Genomic DNA, 17,233 nt, shown 5'->3' on the forward strand with positions numbered 1-17,233 from the left:
AAGGGAGACGCAGAATTACATCTGCTGCAGAGGATAAGTTCATTAGTTACCAGCCTCAGAAATTGCACACTTAACCAGCATGGCTTACACAGCATTCTGCAGTGATACGCCATCCCATCTGGTTTGCGCTTAGTGTGGGACTGTCATTTGTTTTTCAACAGGAAACTGACCCAACACACCTCTAGGCTATTTGACCAAGAAGGAGAGTGATGGAGTGCTGCATTAGAAGACCTGGCCTTCCCAATCACCCGATCTCAACCCAATTGAGATTGTTTGGGATGAGTTGGACCGCAGAGTGAAGGAAAAGCAGCCAACAAGTGCTCAGCATATGTGGGAACTCCTTCAAGACTGTTGAAAAGCATTCCAGTTGAAGCTGGTTGAGAGAATGCCAAGAGTGTGCAAAGCTGTCATCAAGACAAATGGTGGCTACTTTGAAGAATCTCAAATATAAAATATATTTTTTTTTGTTCAACACTTTTTTGGTTACTACATCATTCCATATGTGGTATTTCATAGTTTTGATGTCTTCACTATTATTCTACAATGTAGAAAATATTCCAAATTAAGAAAATGTGTAGGTTGAATGAGTAGGTGGGTCCAAACTTTTGGCTGAGCAAATTTTTACTACTGAACTTATTTGGACCTGCCAAAACAAACGGGTTGAATTCTTATTGACTCAAGACAGCTTTTCAGGTTTTATTCATTTGTAAACGTTTCTGAAAACAGAATTCCCCTTTGACATTATGGGGAATTGTGTGTAGGCCAGTGACATAATCTTAGATTCAATTATTTTAAATTCAGGTTGTAACATGATAAAATGTGGAAAAAGGGGTGTGAACACTTTCTGAAGTCACTGTATGTGTCTGCCCTATCCATTCTAATAACCATGATTAGCTATAGAATGGATGTGACAATTGTTACATGTACTGTAAGTTCAAATTCACATAGCAGTCTAAAGTCTAAATAAAAATTCACACAGCACTAGCTTGTTGCCTTGGTAACACATTTTCTTGGGAAAATACTCGCTAGTAATGCATCGCTGCTAAATGTTAGCTAACTTCTTATGACAATCAAATTCAACAATACCAATAATGTTCTAAATTTGACTTTTGAAAGATCAACTCAAAGATGTAACACTGTTTTATAACACTTTTGGTTTCGCCTCTTGGGAACATTTTACTAGCTAGTGGTCACTAAATATGCCGGAAATGACATGCAACAACGCTGGATAAAAGTTTGCTCAATGAATACTGGCTCACAAGCTCAATTCACTTGCATCCTTTCTTTTCGTAGGTGGGCAAATCTTTTTTACAATTTTATGTTAGAACTACTTTGTTACCCGTTAAATATATTTTTTTGCTGTGCATTTACTGAGAAATAATCAACACCCTCTGAAAAATCAGAAGTGAGTATTTAGGCGAACAATGGAATTTATTGTTTTAATATGTTGGTTACTGCTTTGTAAAATCAATAAGGTACCACAGGATTTGTGCTATATGCGCACAATATAACACGACAAAGGGCTAGGAACAAGGCCCTACCCACTAAGCACACTGATACTCCAACACACATGCAAATACTCACTCCACCATTTGCTCATGTAACCTATGTGAAATGGCTAGCTAGTTTGCGGGGTGCGCGCTAATAGCATTTAAATCGGTGACGTCACTCGCCCTGAGCCCTTGAAGTAGTTGTTTGAGGCTTTTGTGGAGCGATGGGTAACGATGCTTCTATGGTGGCTGTTGTCTATGTGTGCAGAGGGTCCCTGGTTTGAGCCCAGGTAGGGGCGAGGAGAGGGACGGAAGCTAAACTGTTACACTCACACACATAATATGCACATACATTTATACTGTCTCTACACACCCGTCGTGAGACAGGTTAGTTTTACCCTACTGATGATGTACTACTCTGTTTATCATATATCCAGATTCCTAGTCACCTTACCCCCAAACAAATCTACCTATATCGATCCAGTATCCCTGCACGTTGTAAATATGATACTGGAACTGACCATGTATATAGTATGCTTACTTATTACTTCATCGTGTTCTTCTTATTTTTATATCTTGTGTGTTTATGTTCTACCTTGTTATTTTTAGTATTACATTGGTATCGATTACTGCATTGTTGTGGTTAGAGCTAGCAAGAAAGGCATTTCACTGTACTTGTGAATGTGACATTAAGAATTGAAATGGTATATTTGCCATATAACACATCCCATTGGCCCTTATTGCTTCAATGTGCTTTGTTTATGTTTCCTCTTTTCTTAGTACCTGCGAAGATCACAAACATATCGACGGACATCACAGTGAATGAGGGCAGCAATGTAACTCTCATGTGTCTGGCCATTGGACGACCAGAGCCTAACATCATATGGAAACATCGCTCTGCAAAAGGTAAGACTGCAAACCTTTGAGGTCAAAACATAGAATCAATCAATGAGTATAATAGAGCAGTGTATCTATTCTAAAAGCGTATCGTCTCTAGTCATCAAAATTCTAATTACCTGTGTTGCTGAGGTTTTAAGAGCTTGTCGTATAACAAATGAGAGTTAAATGCCTTGCTCAAGGGCACATCAACAGATTTCCACCTTGTCAGCTAGGGTAGTCAAACCAGCCACCTTTCGGTTATTGGCCTACCGCTTTAACTTACCGCCCATACTGTATGTAATGCTCCATGACCGTGTAATAAGTATGGAGTCCTTGGCTGACGAACAAAGCTGTTACAGCCTGACCTAATTTATCCATCTAAAATGTCATGTCTTGTGTCAACCTTCCTTCTAAAAGAACACCTACATCACTTGATTCACATGAATATTGCCTGCATTATGTAGGCTAAATAGTTGTTTCAGGCTAGCAGAACAGCTGTACTGTCAGCCATATTGATGAATTTACATTAAAACGTGTTTTGTCTTCTAATTACGTGTAAAAGCAGCCCTTTGGTTTCCAGTGAACATGCTCCAAGAATCATGGGCTGCTTGCTTCAATACGATCACACACTTTCTGCCTGGAACACTCAACATGAATGCATCCATTCCAGATGTTTGTCTCTCATTTACATGTCCTCGGCTGAGCCAATTCTTCTTCACAGTACAGGATTTTCAATATCCCCTTTTTAAGACATGCTCCGGAACTTTGGCGACTGCCAAGTATTTTTTAAAACATTGCTGTAACGGTTTTGTTCTGTCGAAGGAGAGGACCAAAATGCAGCGTAGTTCGTGTTCAACATGTTTAATGAAAGACGATAACGTGAACACTACACAAATACAAAATAACAAACGTGGCAAAACTGAGACAGTCCTATCTGGTGAAGAGAACACAAAGACAGGAAACAACCACCCACAAACCCCAACACAAAACAAGCTACCTAAATATGGTTCCCAATCAGAGACAATGACTAACACCTGTCTCTGATTGAGAACCATATCAGGCCATACATAGAAACAGACAAACTAGACACAAAACATAGAATGCCCACCCAGCTTTTACGTCCTGACCAACACTAAAACAAGGAAAACACAAAAGAACTATGGTCAGAAAGTGACATTACCCCCCCCTCAAGGTGCGGACTCCGACCGCACAACCTAAACCTATAGGGGAGGGTCTGGGTGGGCATCTGTCCGCGGTGGTGGCGCTGGACGTGGAAACCACTCCACCATTGTCTTTGTCCATCTCCTTATTGTCCTTAGAGATGCGACCCTCGCCGCCGACCTTGGCCTAACCCTAACAAAGGGCCCCACTGGACTGAGGAGCGCCTCTGGAATGAGGGGTGCCTCATGACTGAGGAAACTCCTCCGGACTGAGGTCCAGCTCCGGAGTGAAGGGCAGCTCATGACTGAGAGGTAGCTCATGATCCTGGCTGAATGGTGGCTCTGGCGGATCCTGGCTTACTGGCGGCTCTGGCGGATCCTGGCTGACTGGCGGATCCTGGCTGACTGGCGGCTCTGGGGGATCCTGGCTGACTGGCGGCTCTGGCGCATCCTGGCTGACTGGCGGCTCTGGCGGCTCCTTGCAGACTGGCGGCTCATGACAGATGGGAGACTCTAGCAGCTCTGGACAGACGGGAGACTCTAACAGCTTTGGACAGGTGGGAGACTCTAGCAGCTCTGGACAGGCGGGAGACTCTAGCAGCTCTGGACAGGCGAGGCGCACTGTAGGCCTGGTACATGGTGCTGGCACTGGTGGTACTGGGCCGAGGACACGCACCTCAGGGCGAGTGCGGGGAGGAGAAACATGGAGTACTGGGCTCTGGACACGCACAGGAAGCCTGGTGCGGGGGGCTGCTACCGGAGGGCTGGTGCGTGTAGGTGGTACTTGATAGACCGGACCGTGCAGGCGCACTGGAGCTCTTGAGCACCGAGCCTGCCCAACCTTACCTGGCTCGATGCCCACTCTAGCCCAGCCGTTACGAGGAGCTGGAATGTACCGCACCGGGCTATGCACCCGCACTGGAGACACCGTGCGCTCCACAGCATAACACGGTGCCTGCCCGGTCTCTCTTGCTCTCCAGTAAGCACAGGAAGTTGGCGCAGGTCTCCTACCTGGCTTCGCCATACTCCATGTGTGCCACCCCCCAATTTTTGGGGCTGCCTCTCGGGCTTCCTAACGCGCCGCCGTGCTCGTTTCGCCAACTCCATTCTCCTGTAACCCTCCTCGCACTGCTCCAGCGAATCCCAGGCGGGCTCCGGCACTCTCCCTGGGTCGACCGCCCACCTGTCTATCTCTTCCCAAGTAGTATAGTCCAGATTCTGCTCCCATGTCCAGAAATCCTGACATCGCTGCCTCTCCTGATCCTGCCAGACACACAACATAGAATGCCCACCCAGCTCACATCCTGACCAACACTAAAACAAGGAAATCACAAAAGAACTATGGTCAAAATGTGACACTTGTGCTTGGGCCTGGATGTGTGTTCCCCCACGTGGACCAGCCCCCTAACAATTTGAGTTCAACCAATGAGCTTCAGCCCCTTGCCATGTGTGTGACAGTTAGCATGAGGCACATCATGCACACACAGAGTGAGAGGGAGAGCAATGATGTGGTGCACGTATCTGCACATAATTTTCGAGGACCATGAGCACAATTTAAAAAAATAAAATACAACTTTCAGAACTACTGGTTAAAAAGTATACCAAAGTACTGGAGACACTCTTTAACAACCGCACTAAAACAACTGCCCTGATTTTTCAATATTTACATTGAATATCATCTGTTTCCTGCTAACTTTTATATGAAGTGCACATTACAATTATAGTTAAAGGGTAACTGTTTAATGAAATGCCTGTATGCATAAACCAGATGGTGTCATTATCCATGGTTGGAATTGAGTGTAATTAAAACCACACTCTATTCTCATGCAATGCATGCATTATGATGTCAATGTTGATCTACCAACTCTACTCTATTGAATCGGGGAATAACAGAGAAAGGAAATGTATATTAATTTAGTTGTCATAACAGACACCATAGACTGACATTAAGCGGCAACAAAAGCAGCCAATATGAAGGGATGAAATCACTTCTGTGAAAACCAATAAGCGATGTCTGTGGCTGAGAGTTTCTGTTAATGTCAGGCAGATGCGAAGATGGCAGGTTATCTTGCTTGGCATTAATGTGCAAGCTCGAATGAAAGAAAGAAAGGAGGAAGATGTGAGGGATGTTTGGCTGCTCGGAAAGACATAATAATAATAATAATAATAATAATAAAAATATAATATATGCCATTTAGCAGACGCTTTTATCCAAAGCGACTTACAGTCATGTGTGCATACATTCTACATATGGGTGGTCCCGGGGATCGAACCCACTACCCTGGCTTTACAAGCGCCATGCTCTACCAACTGAGCTACAGAAGGACCACATTCTCACCGGAGTGTGTAAAAACCTAAATGTGTTCTGGAGTGACATTTCTTCACTGTTTTCCCAGTTTGTCTCCATCTCTCTCGCTTCTGATTATGAACCACTCCCAAAAATAAAGCATTTATGCTGCAAAAATTGTATTAAAGTGACTGCTAAGTGATTTGTCTATATTTAGACAACATATTGGAAAATAAATCCAACAAATCAAATTATACATGACGAACTGAGCTAAACAAGTATGACTAAAACTCTGTGAGAAAACCGCCAAGGCATCAGATGGGTATTATTCTATCTAGTGCTTCACACTCAATGTCAGGCAGGAACATGAGGAAATGTTTTGCAAAAAAATGCATTGAAAGTATAGGGAGTGTACCCACCTATTTTTTTACTACTACATCACTGGTTACCTTAATATATGGACGCAATCAATTGACGATTCAGCTAGATTTAGTGCACCAAAAGCCTGTCCCCACTTCAATTCATTTGGGGACAACTGTGAATGAATTATTCAACGCTTTCCACTTCATCCTTGGCTGCCAGGCTCTCTAAAAGGATTAGAAGAAGTATGAATGAAGAAAACAGTGCATGGTGAGGACAATGCACCGCCGGGCCAAATGGATCAATGTGGGCCATTAAAGACACATTATATGGAGGAGGTTACGAGTGTCCATTCGTCGAACTGTCAGAAACATCATACTGGGCATTTGTCATTAAAAACGATGGTAAATACTAAAGACTATGCAGTTTGTAAATGAATGTGCGGCCTACACCGTGCTTGCAGGACTGTCAAACTTAGCAACAGCTTGATAATATTTTTGCTCCCTTATGTCTTGAAATTATACTTTTTTTGCCCTCTCATTCACTCTCCCATCCAATGTTGTGGTAAGATTCATACTTTTACACTGCAAAACATCACGGACAACACAGATGTGACAGCGGCCATCAATCATGCTGTCTAGCTCAGTTGAGACGATCCACTTTTGTTTCCGAATTGCGTTGTAATTTGTGTCTTGGGGGAGAAAAATTGCCAGTTAGGAAAGTTCCTGTTGGAGACTTGAAGGTCTTTGCACTCTAATTTGGCAGTGTCAGCAGATGATTGACAGCTCTATGGCATTGTGGACTGATGTTGTAGACTGGTGGCAGCTCTCGTGATGAGTGGCAATCAGACTATTATACAGGGGAAACGTATGGCATGCCATTTGCTGTGATACGTCTATCAATGGGAATAATGTTCTATTAGCACTGTCAGTGGAGTGATGGAAAAATCACTGGGGACCTTACCCAGTGGTGTAGGAAAGTTCTGGAAACAGCACTGGATTGTATACAGTTCAAAGCATACATGTAGGGAGGGCATTGGTTTCTTGTAAGGTTTGGGTTAAGATGTTTGGCCAACGTCCTGTCTACCACTGGCTAAATGGTTTGACCTGGTGTAGTTATTGATGCTGTCTTGGATGAACATGATGAAATTTGCCTCATGCTTTTACACAAGTTTTTTTAAAGGCATAAAGCAGGGCTGCCAAATCCTCTTCCTGGAGATCTACCGTCCTATAGGTTTCCAGACCAACCCTAACCTTCAGCTAGTTAAGGTCTTGGTGAGCAGCTAATAAGTAGAATCATGTGTGCTAAATTAGGGTTTGACTGTAAACCTACAGGATGTTAGAGCTCAAGGAATACAGTAGGTTTGGGTAGCGCTGGCATAAACGGGTGTTTTTTGAATCTGCTTTTGGAAACCACTTGAGAGTAAATCTGATATTAGAGTTATCAGTTACTTTTGAAATAATTGTAGGGCTAGCAGGTCATTGGAAAAGGCCATGTCTTGGAAGACAATGCATTGCATTTGCTCATTAGCCCTCTCAATCTCAACTCTGGCCCTCAAAGTCAGTTCCACTGCATTTTTTCATTGTTCTCCTCTAATCAGGGACTGTTTAAGACTGGGGACACCAGATGGGTGCAATTAATTATCAGGTTGAACAGAAAACCAGTTGGCCAAAACAAAAGTGACGTAGGTCAAATATGATCAAATATAATGACAAGATAGTTGAGTGACTGCTCCAACAATGGAAATACATGTACGCAAAAATGGAAGGCAGGCGGGAGAAGGAGAGGGCAGATACACGTGTGAACAACAGGCTATTACTAAGTTGTTTTTCTCAGTTGCCAGAATGCCACGTGCATCCACTTACATCAGTACATTTGTAACAGCCTAAACATGACGTAACTTCTATAAGATCAAATAAGCCTGGCGTATTTAACACTCTCCCATAGACCTCCATACAAAAAAATCACTTGGTCTGCTTATCTTACCTGGACAGATTTTGGGCAGAAGTAATCCTCTCGCTTTGCCTCTTTATCTCTGCGAAGGTTAAGCACATGGAGTAATGAGTAGGATTCTGTGTTTTCACATGCAAAATTCATTGATTTTCATACAAATGCTTTATCTACCTTCCCAATAAAAACTTGTTTGATACTTCCAAGATGGCGTAGCAGTAAGAGTAAGACGTCCTGTCGTGTCGTGTCCCTCAAATTTTTTGCTAAACCTCACCTTCTAAATACTCTCCTGCAACCCGCCTCACCCAAATGTAGCTATTTTTCCTAAAGTATTTATATTTACTTCGGATCCGGAACCCCTCAACTGAAGCTAGCCAGCTAGCCAGCTAACCATCAGCTAACCTTTAGCTCGGAAAGCTCTCGCCAGTTCGAACAACGCGACTCTAACCAGAGCATAACGGACCTATTTATTTTTTTATCCCCGGATTCCCACCGCAAACGGAACATTTTTCAGCTGGATCTTCACAACTAGCTATCTAGCTAACCGCAACCCCGGATGATTACTCCTGGCTAGCGTTTCCACCCACTTAGCTTGAAGCTAGCCCGGCCAGAGCCCCTGTGCTACCACCGTAGCATACTCCTGGGCTACAATATCCGGACCCAAGACCGGTCTATCGATGTCACCGCATGAAGAGGAATAAACAGACTCACCCCATCGCGACGTCCCCCAAAGGCTAACTCTCTAGCCCTTGCTATCTCCTTGCTTGCTAATTCGGCCTGCTAACTGCTAGCTTGTTTAGCCCCGGTCCGCTAACTGCTACCTTGTTTAGCCCCGGCCTACTAACTGTTAGCTTGTTAGCACAGGCCTGCTAACCGTCTGAATCGCCGCGTCCCAAACACTCACTGGACCCATATTTACTTTCTATCTCTTTTCGATTTTTTATTTCTTTATACCTTTCGGTAACCTGCCTCACCCTATGCGATACGGAATCGCTATTATTTTTTATAACACACTCAAGAACCTCCAGAAGCTAACCAGCTAACTAGCTACAAGGTATTTAGTCATTGTTAGTTTTTTTTACCTGGATAACACTCGCCAGTCCAGCTTCCCTGCCCCATCCACCGCTGCCCCCTGGACACTGATCACTTGGCTACATAGCTGATGCATGCTGGACTGTTCATTAATCACGGTACTCCATTCTGCTTGTTTGTTTTATCTGTCGGCCCCGTTGCCTAGTCAACGCCATTTTACCTGCTGTTGTTGTGCTAGCTGATTAGCTGTTGTTGTCTCACCTACTGTTTTAGCTAGCTCTCCCAATTCAACACCTGTGATTACTGTATGCCTCGCTGTATGTCTCTCTCAAATGTCAATATGCCTTGTATACTGTTGTTCAGGTTAGTTATCATTGTTTTAGTTCACAATGGAGCCCCTAGTTCCACTCTTCATACCCCTGATACCTCCTTTGTCCCACCTCCCACACATGCGGTGACCTCACCCATTACAACCAGCATGTCCAGAGATACAACCTCTCTCATCATCACCCAGTGCCTGGGCTTACCTCCGCTGTACCCGTACCATACCATACCCCTGTCTGCGCATTATGCCCTGAATATATTCTACCATGCCCAGAAACCTGCTCCTCTTATTCTCTGTCCCCAACGCTCTAGGCGGCCAGTTTTGATAGCCTTTAGCCGCACCCTCATACTACTCCTTCTCTGTTCCGCGGGTGATGTGGAGGTAAACCCAGGCCCTGCATGTCCCCAGGCACCCTCATTTGTTGACTTCTGTGATCGAAAAAACCTTGGTTTCATGCATGTCAACATCAGAAGCCTCCTCCCTAAGTTTGTTTTACTCACTGCTTTAGCACACTCTGCTAACCCTGATGTCCTTGCCGTGTCTGAATCCTGGCTCAGGAAGGCCACCAAAAATTCTGAGATTTCCATACCCAACTATAACATCTTCCGTCAAGACAGAACTGCCAAAGGGGGAGGAGTTGCAGTCTACTGCAGAGATAGCCTGCAAAGTAATGTCATACTTTCCAGGTCCATACCCAAACAGTTTGAACTACTAATTTTGAAAATTACTCTCTCCAGAAATAAGTCTCTCACTGTTGCCGCCTGCTACCGACCCCCCTCAGCTTCCAGCTGTGCCCTGGACACCATTTGTGAATTGATCGCCCCCCATCTAGCTTCAGAGTTTGTTCTGTTAGGTGACCTAAACTGGGATATGCTTAACACCCCGGCAGTCCTACAATCTAAGCTAGATGCCCTCAATCTCACACAAATCATCAAGGAACCCAACAGGTACAAACATAACTCTGTAAACAAGGGCACCCTCATAGACGTCATCCTGACCAACTGGCCCTCCAAATACACCTCCGCTGTCTTCAACCTGGATCTCAGCGATCACTGCCTCATTGCCTGTATACGCTACGGAGACGCAGTCAAACGACCACCCCTCATCACTGTCAAACGCTCCCTAAAACACTTCTGTGAGCGGGCCTTTCTAATCGACCTGGCCCGGGTATCCTGGAAGGACATTGACCTCATCCCGTCAGTTGAGGATGCCTGGTCATTCTTCAAAAGTAACTTCCTCACCATTTTAGAAAATGCAGAACTAAGAACAGATACAGCCCTTGGTTGACTCCAGACCTGACTGCCCTTGACCAGCACAAAAACATCCTGTGGCTGACTGCAATAACATCGAATAGTCCCCGCGATATGCAACTGTTCAGGGAAGTCAGGAACCAATACACGCAGTCAGTCAGGAAAGCTAAGGCCAGCTTCTTCAGGCAGAAGTTTGCATCCTGTAGCTCCAACTCCAAAAAGTTCTGGGACACTGTGAAGTCCATGGAGAACAAGAGCACCTCCTCCCAGCTGCCCACTGCACTGAGGCTAGGTAACACGGTCACCACCGATAAATCCATGATTATCAAAAACTTCAACAAGCATTTCTCGGCGGCTGGCCATGCCTTCCGCCTGGCTACTCCAACCTCGGCCAACAGCTCCCCCCCCGCAGCTACTCGCCCAAGCCTCTCCAGGTTCTCCTTTACCCAAATCCAGATAGCAGATGTTCTGAAAGAGCTGCAAAACCTGGACCCATACAAATCAGCTGGGCTTGACAATCTGGACCCTCTATTTCTGAAACTATCCGCCGCCATTGTCGCAACCCCTATTACCAGCCTGTTCAACCTCTCTTTCATATCGTCTGAGATCCCCAAGGATTGGAAAGCTGCCACAGTCATCCCCCTCTTCAAAGGGGGAGACACCCTGGACCCAAACTGTTACAGACCTATATCCATCCTGCCCTGCCTATCTAAGGTCTTCAAAAGCCAAGTCAACAAACAGGTCACTGACCATCTCGAATCCCACCGTGCAATCTGGTTTCCGAGCCGGTCACGGGTGCACCTGAGCCACACTCAAGGTACTAAACGATATCATAACCGCCATCGATAAAAGACAGCACTGTGCAGCCGTCTTCATCGACCTTGCCAAGGCTTTCGACTCTGTCAATCACCATATTCTTATCGGCAGACTCAGTAGCCTCGGTTTTTCGGATGACTGCCTTGCCTGGTTCACTAATTACTTTGCAGACAGAGTTCAGTGTGTCAAATCGGAGGTCATGCTGTCCGGTCCTCTGGCAGTCTCTATGGGGGTGCCACAGGGTTCAATTCTCGGGCCGACTCTTTTCTCTGTATATATCAATAATGTTGCTCTTGCTGCGGGCGATTCCCTGATCCACCTCTACGCAGACGACACCATTCTATATACTTCCGGCCCGTCCTTGGACACTGTGCTATCTAACCTCCAAACGAGCTTCAATGCCATACAACACTCCTTCCGTGGCCTCCAACTGCTCTTAAACGCTAGTAAAACCAAATGCATGCTTTTCAACCGATCGCTGCCTGCACCCGCATGCCCGACTAGCATCACCACCCTGGATGGTTCCGACCTTGAATATGTGGACATCTATAAGTACCTAGGTGTCTGGCTAGACTGTAAACTCTCCTTCCAGACTCATATCAAACATCTCCAATCGAAAATCAAATCAAGAGTCGGCTTTCTATTCCGCAACAAAGCCTCCTTCACTCACGCCGCCAAACTAGTAAAACTGACTATCCTACCGATCCTCGACTTCGGCGATGTCATCTACAAAATTGCTTCCAACACTCTACTCAGCAAACTGGATGCAGTTTATCACAGTGCCATCCGTTTTGTCACTAAAGCACCTTATACCACCCACCACTGTGACTTGTATGCTCTAGTCGGCTGGCCCTCGCTACATATTCGTCGCCAGATCCACTGGCTCCAGGTCATCTACAAGTCCATGCTAGGTAAAGCTCCGCCTTATCTCAGTTCACTGGTCACGATGGCAACACCCATCCGTAGCACGCGCTCCAGCAGGTTTATCTCACTGATCATCCCTAAAGCCAACACCTCATTTGGCCGCTTTTCGTTCCAGTACTCTGCTGCCTGTGACTGGAACGAATTGCAAAAATCGCTGAAGTTGGAGACTTTTATCTCCCTCACCAACTTCAAACATCTGCTATCTGAGCAGCTAACCGATCGCTGCAGCTGTACATAGTCTATTGGTAAATAGCCCACCCATTTTCACCCACCTCATCCCCATACTGTTTTTATTTATTTACTTTTTTGCACACCAATATCTCTACCTGTACTTGACCATCTGATCATTTATCACTCCAGTGTTAATCTGCAAAATTGTGTAATTATTCGCCTACCTCCTCATGCCTTTTGCACACAATGTATATAGACTCCCCTTTTTTTCCTACTGTGTTATTGACTTGTTAATTGTTTACTCCATGTGTAACTCTGTGTTGTCTGTTCACACTGCTATGCTTTATCTTGGCCAGGTCGCAGTTGCAAATGAGAACTTGTTCTCAACTAGCCTACCTGGTTAAATAAAGGTGAAATAAAATTTCAAAAAACATATACAGTATTTTAAAGAAAAACTATGATTTACATTTCTGAACGATGCATCATGCTGCATTGTTAACAATATGACAGAGCAGTGCAGATAACTGTTCCAGTTGAGCAGGGCTTTACCCGGTGCAACCCAGACCAGTTTCATCGAATACCTTCAATGTATCTGGGGGTTTGTTCAAGAGCATCTAACATTGAAATCTGATCTCTCTGAAAAGACAAATGAGGTTGGCAAGCAAGGTGCCTTTGTTTCCATGCAGTCCCACTGGTCGCTTTCTTTATGATCACTTTCCTGTAACTCTGTTTGTTGTGAAACAATTCAATCAATTCTTTCTGCTAAAGGTCATTTGGTCAGAGATGACACCAATGTTTCATATGGCCTTGTTCTCTTTTGCAAACAAGAATTGAAAAGCAATATTGTCCATGTTGATACAGTTGCTTGCCAGAATCACAGAAAAGGCTTTTGATATATTTGTCTAACACTTAGACATTACTAACACTGAGTGGTGTGTGTGTGTGTGTGTGTGTGTGTGTGTGTGTGTGTGTGTGTGTGTGTGTGTGTGTGTGTGTGTGTGTGTGTGTGTGTGTGTGTGTGTGTGTGCGTGCGTGCGTGCGTGCGTGCGTGCGTGCGTGCGTGCGTGCGTGCGTGCGTGCGTGCGTGCGTGCGTGCGTGCGTGTGTCCGTGTGTGCCTGTGTCTATGTGCGTGTGTATTTGTTCATAGGCATTAAAGTAAGCTCATATTCCTTAATGACCATTGAATTAGGCAGAGCCAAAATGATCCAAAGCCTCAGTGAAAACACCATTTTTCAAGAAGCCAGCTGTTGTAATTTGTTTGCAGACCTCCTCATTCACAGCATATGGCTCAGGATGTGATTTGTCCCTTTTCCTTTGACATTGAAGCATTTGGCACTTTACAAAATGGCACTCAACAATTCATATGCAATTTGTGATTGCCCACAGGATACATAAGCAGAGCGACATATTCATCTCTGATGAATTGAACTTGCAGTGCTGCGTGAAATCATATTCTGGAGCTCATGCTGTTGTAGGATTTAATTTACTGGGTCCTCTCTGCTTGTTCTCTCTGCAGAAATGTTATCCATTGTAAAATGAAATATGAATATTGGCAACACTCTGAGAAGGGAAAAATAGAATACACTGAAATATCAAGATCAAGATTAAATGATAAGATAGGTAACAGCCATCAAAAAAATAAAACATTCTAGTATTTCAGTAATTCCTTCATTGACAATATTCCTCCTTAATCTCATGTTCTGGTTGTTATTGGCAGTATAACCATAGGTCCATGAAGCAGAGTTTTCAATGAAAATCACAGTAGTGTGACTGTGTTGTAATCAGGAAGTGTTCATAGGATTACCATGTATCAATTATACTGTTTATGTGCTAAATACAGAGAATCCTACCCCAGTTTCAAATTTCCATCTAATGATTTTGATCTATGCTGGGAGGAAATAAGAGGGCCCATTCATTCTCAAAATGAGATTTGCATATTGCTCGAAGGAAGGAAGTATACAGTCATAACCATTCTCTCCAACTATTTTCAATGTCTGTAACAGACATTTTATGCCATTATACAACTTGTGACAACCTCACCCAGTTGTGACACCTCTATTTCTCTATGTAAACTTGTTCACGTTTTTTGTCAGAGGCTGACATCAGGACAGGTATGATGTCATCAATCTAGGACACCTATACTGTTTCCATGGACAGTCACACATCCAGGACAGTCACACATCCAATTCCAACTTCCATTAACATGTATCCTAATATGGACACCATACACAATCTACATTTTGCTCTCCAATGGAATCAGAATATGTGTTCCAACCCTTTAGCACAAATATCAACTACTGTTATCGGATTAGGTGGTCACATGTAGTGGATGGAAATTATACAACCATTATGTAGAAATTATGTTGAATATAATAATTAAGTACATTAATCAATCTGACTCCAATTTATGTGAATAAATGCAACAAGCCTTGTAGATCTCTGGAGGAATCTAGTCAAGGTAGCGAGCCTTACATCACCTCTCAGCCTGACTATAATGAACATGTATCTTACTTGCACTGTTATACAATTATTAAAAGACTAGATACAAATAGCTAATCTTGGCGACCAAATTTTCTAGCATTAATATATTGAGGCAAACAGATCAAAGATGTCAAGGTTGTACCGAAGCATGTGCAATGTATAGTTTTTATATAACAACTATAGAAATAGACTTAATCAATTATAAGCCTATAGTCAATCAAATAATGACTCTGTAAAATGAGGAATGCATTTACCCACTTCAACTAATATAATTTATTAGTCACGAAAGAAATAACACTCAAACAACTACAGTGCACATGAAATACATTAAACATTACAGACTACTCCAAGTAAATGACTATCACCAATAGGCTAAGACTTAATGTGGTTACATGTGTCTTCAGTTCAGAATAATCTCAAACATAAAAAACGATCTGTGTGATACACACAAGAGCTTGGTAACAAGTCCTGAAAGCATAAGTGAATTCACTGTCCTTTTAACCAAATTCAAGCAAGAACTCACCCCCAATCTGCATGAACATTTCTTTGCATTTTGCTAGTAAAAACAAAAGGCAAGAACAACCCACCCAGATTCTAATCTAATCATCTCAATTTAAATGATGGGCGCACACCAGTGTCACTCCTCTTTGAGCTATCCTCCGTCCAACCAACAAAAAACACAGTTTCCCTGTAACAATAAATCCATAGCACTTACAGTACAATAAAACATATACAAATTCATACTGCTCTTTATCAAATTCATTCATACTGCTCTTTATCAAATTCATTCATACTTCAAATTCATACTGCTCTTTATCAAATTCATACTGCTCTTTATCAAATTCATACTGCTCTTTATCAAATTCATTCATACTGCTCTTTATCAAATTCATTCATACTGCTCTTTATCAAATTCATTCATACTGCTCTTTATGAACTCTTGAAACCTGACCATTTAAATAAAACAGTAACATTAATTTTGAATATTTCACACCTCCAACACTGTCCGTGCTCTCAAGGTTCTGCGGGAATGTCCCTCAACCAAGAAGACCACAGATAAGGTGTGTTTTACCCTTGTGAAAGCCCACAAATGGTCAGTCATCAAAACAAGGTCATAAATCTTGATTTCATTTTTTTTAATCTGATCCTCTTATCCAGTTCAACTAGGGTTAAGTGCCTTTCTCAAGGGCACATCAACAGATTTTTCACCTTGTCGGCTCATGGATTCGAACCAGCAATCTTTCAATTACTGGCCCAACACCCTTAACCGCTAGGCCACCGAAAGTACCATCATGCTGTGCTCCCATGCCAGCCAGTCCCCAGTTGCTAGTGTCGCCGGTTGCTAGTGTCACCAGTTGCGAATATCACCTTATCTCATTCTTCCACTACACACACACACACAAGGTAAGACATTATTAGCTTGCTATTGGAAAGGCCAGTGAAAGCTGCTTTAGATAGAACCTTTTTCAATTATGGTTTGAAAAGAGTGGCTTTGTGGCGGACAATATCTCAAGCATTAATATCTGCTTGACCGTGCCTTAAAAAAAGCCAAGGGGATTGGAAAAAAACCTTCTGCCTCGAAAAGTTTACTAAATGTGAAGTTTCTTTGGGCAATATCCAAAACATATGCTTGCCAATGCCTCTAAAACTTAGAACTTTGATCTTGAAGAAACAAGATAAATCAATTGTCTATAAAGTACTGGCTACCTTTTAGTAGTAGCTGTTCAGTATAGTAGAAGGTGTAGTACAATAGCTTACATATTATTTCCTGAATCATTTTCAGAGGGAATGTTGCGACAGTAGTTGTGAATGACCGACTGGAGTGACATTGAGTTTGTGTATATATTATAATGACATTTTGTGATGTGTTTGTTAGTTTTGGACTTCGGAAAGGGTTTTTTCGGTTGTTTGGGCACACAACATTCTTTCTTGAGGCTAGCCAATGTCGGTAGCCGAAGTCTACGCCCCTTTGTCAGTGATTGGTCAACAGTAGGGATTCTTCAGTAGTAGTCTTGTTTTCATCCACATTTTTTCTTTGAGCAATCTGCACCAAACATCTTAGTTAGATATAAAATTGTGTGACTAAGATCTTTGCAAAAATGTATTA

The 17,233-nt window shown here is 43.3% G+C and overlaps 1 protein-coding gene across 1 annotated transcript in view; it reads left to right on the plus strand.

Annotated features, from left to right (window-relative positions):
* The window catches only part of LOC123994701 (opioid-binding protein/cell adhesion molecule-like), a 185,053-nt gene that overhangs the window by 125,148 nt on the left and 42,672 nt on the right, over window positions 1-17,233 (plus strand). The window contains exon 3 of the mRNA XM_046297617.1: window positions 2,271-2,396. Coding sequence (XP_046153573.1) covers window positions 2,271-2,396 — 126 coding nt within the window. The remainder of the gene's footprint in view (window positions 1-2,270; window positions 2,397-17,233) is intronic.

Source organism: Oncorhynchus gorbuscha, linkage group LG02, assembly GCF_021184085.1.
Source record: "Oncorhynchus gorbuscha isolate QuinsamMale2020 ecotype Even-year linkage group LG02, OgorEven_v1.0, whole genome shotgun sequence".
Classification (NCBI taxonomy): domain Eukaryota; kingdom Metazoa; phylum Chordata; class Actinopteri; order Salmoniformes; family Salmonidae; genus Oncorhynchus; species Oncorhynchus gorbuscha.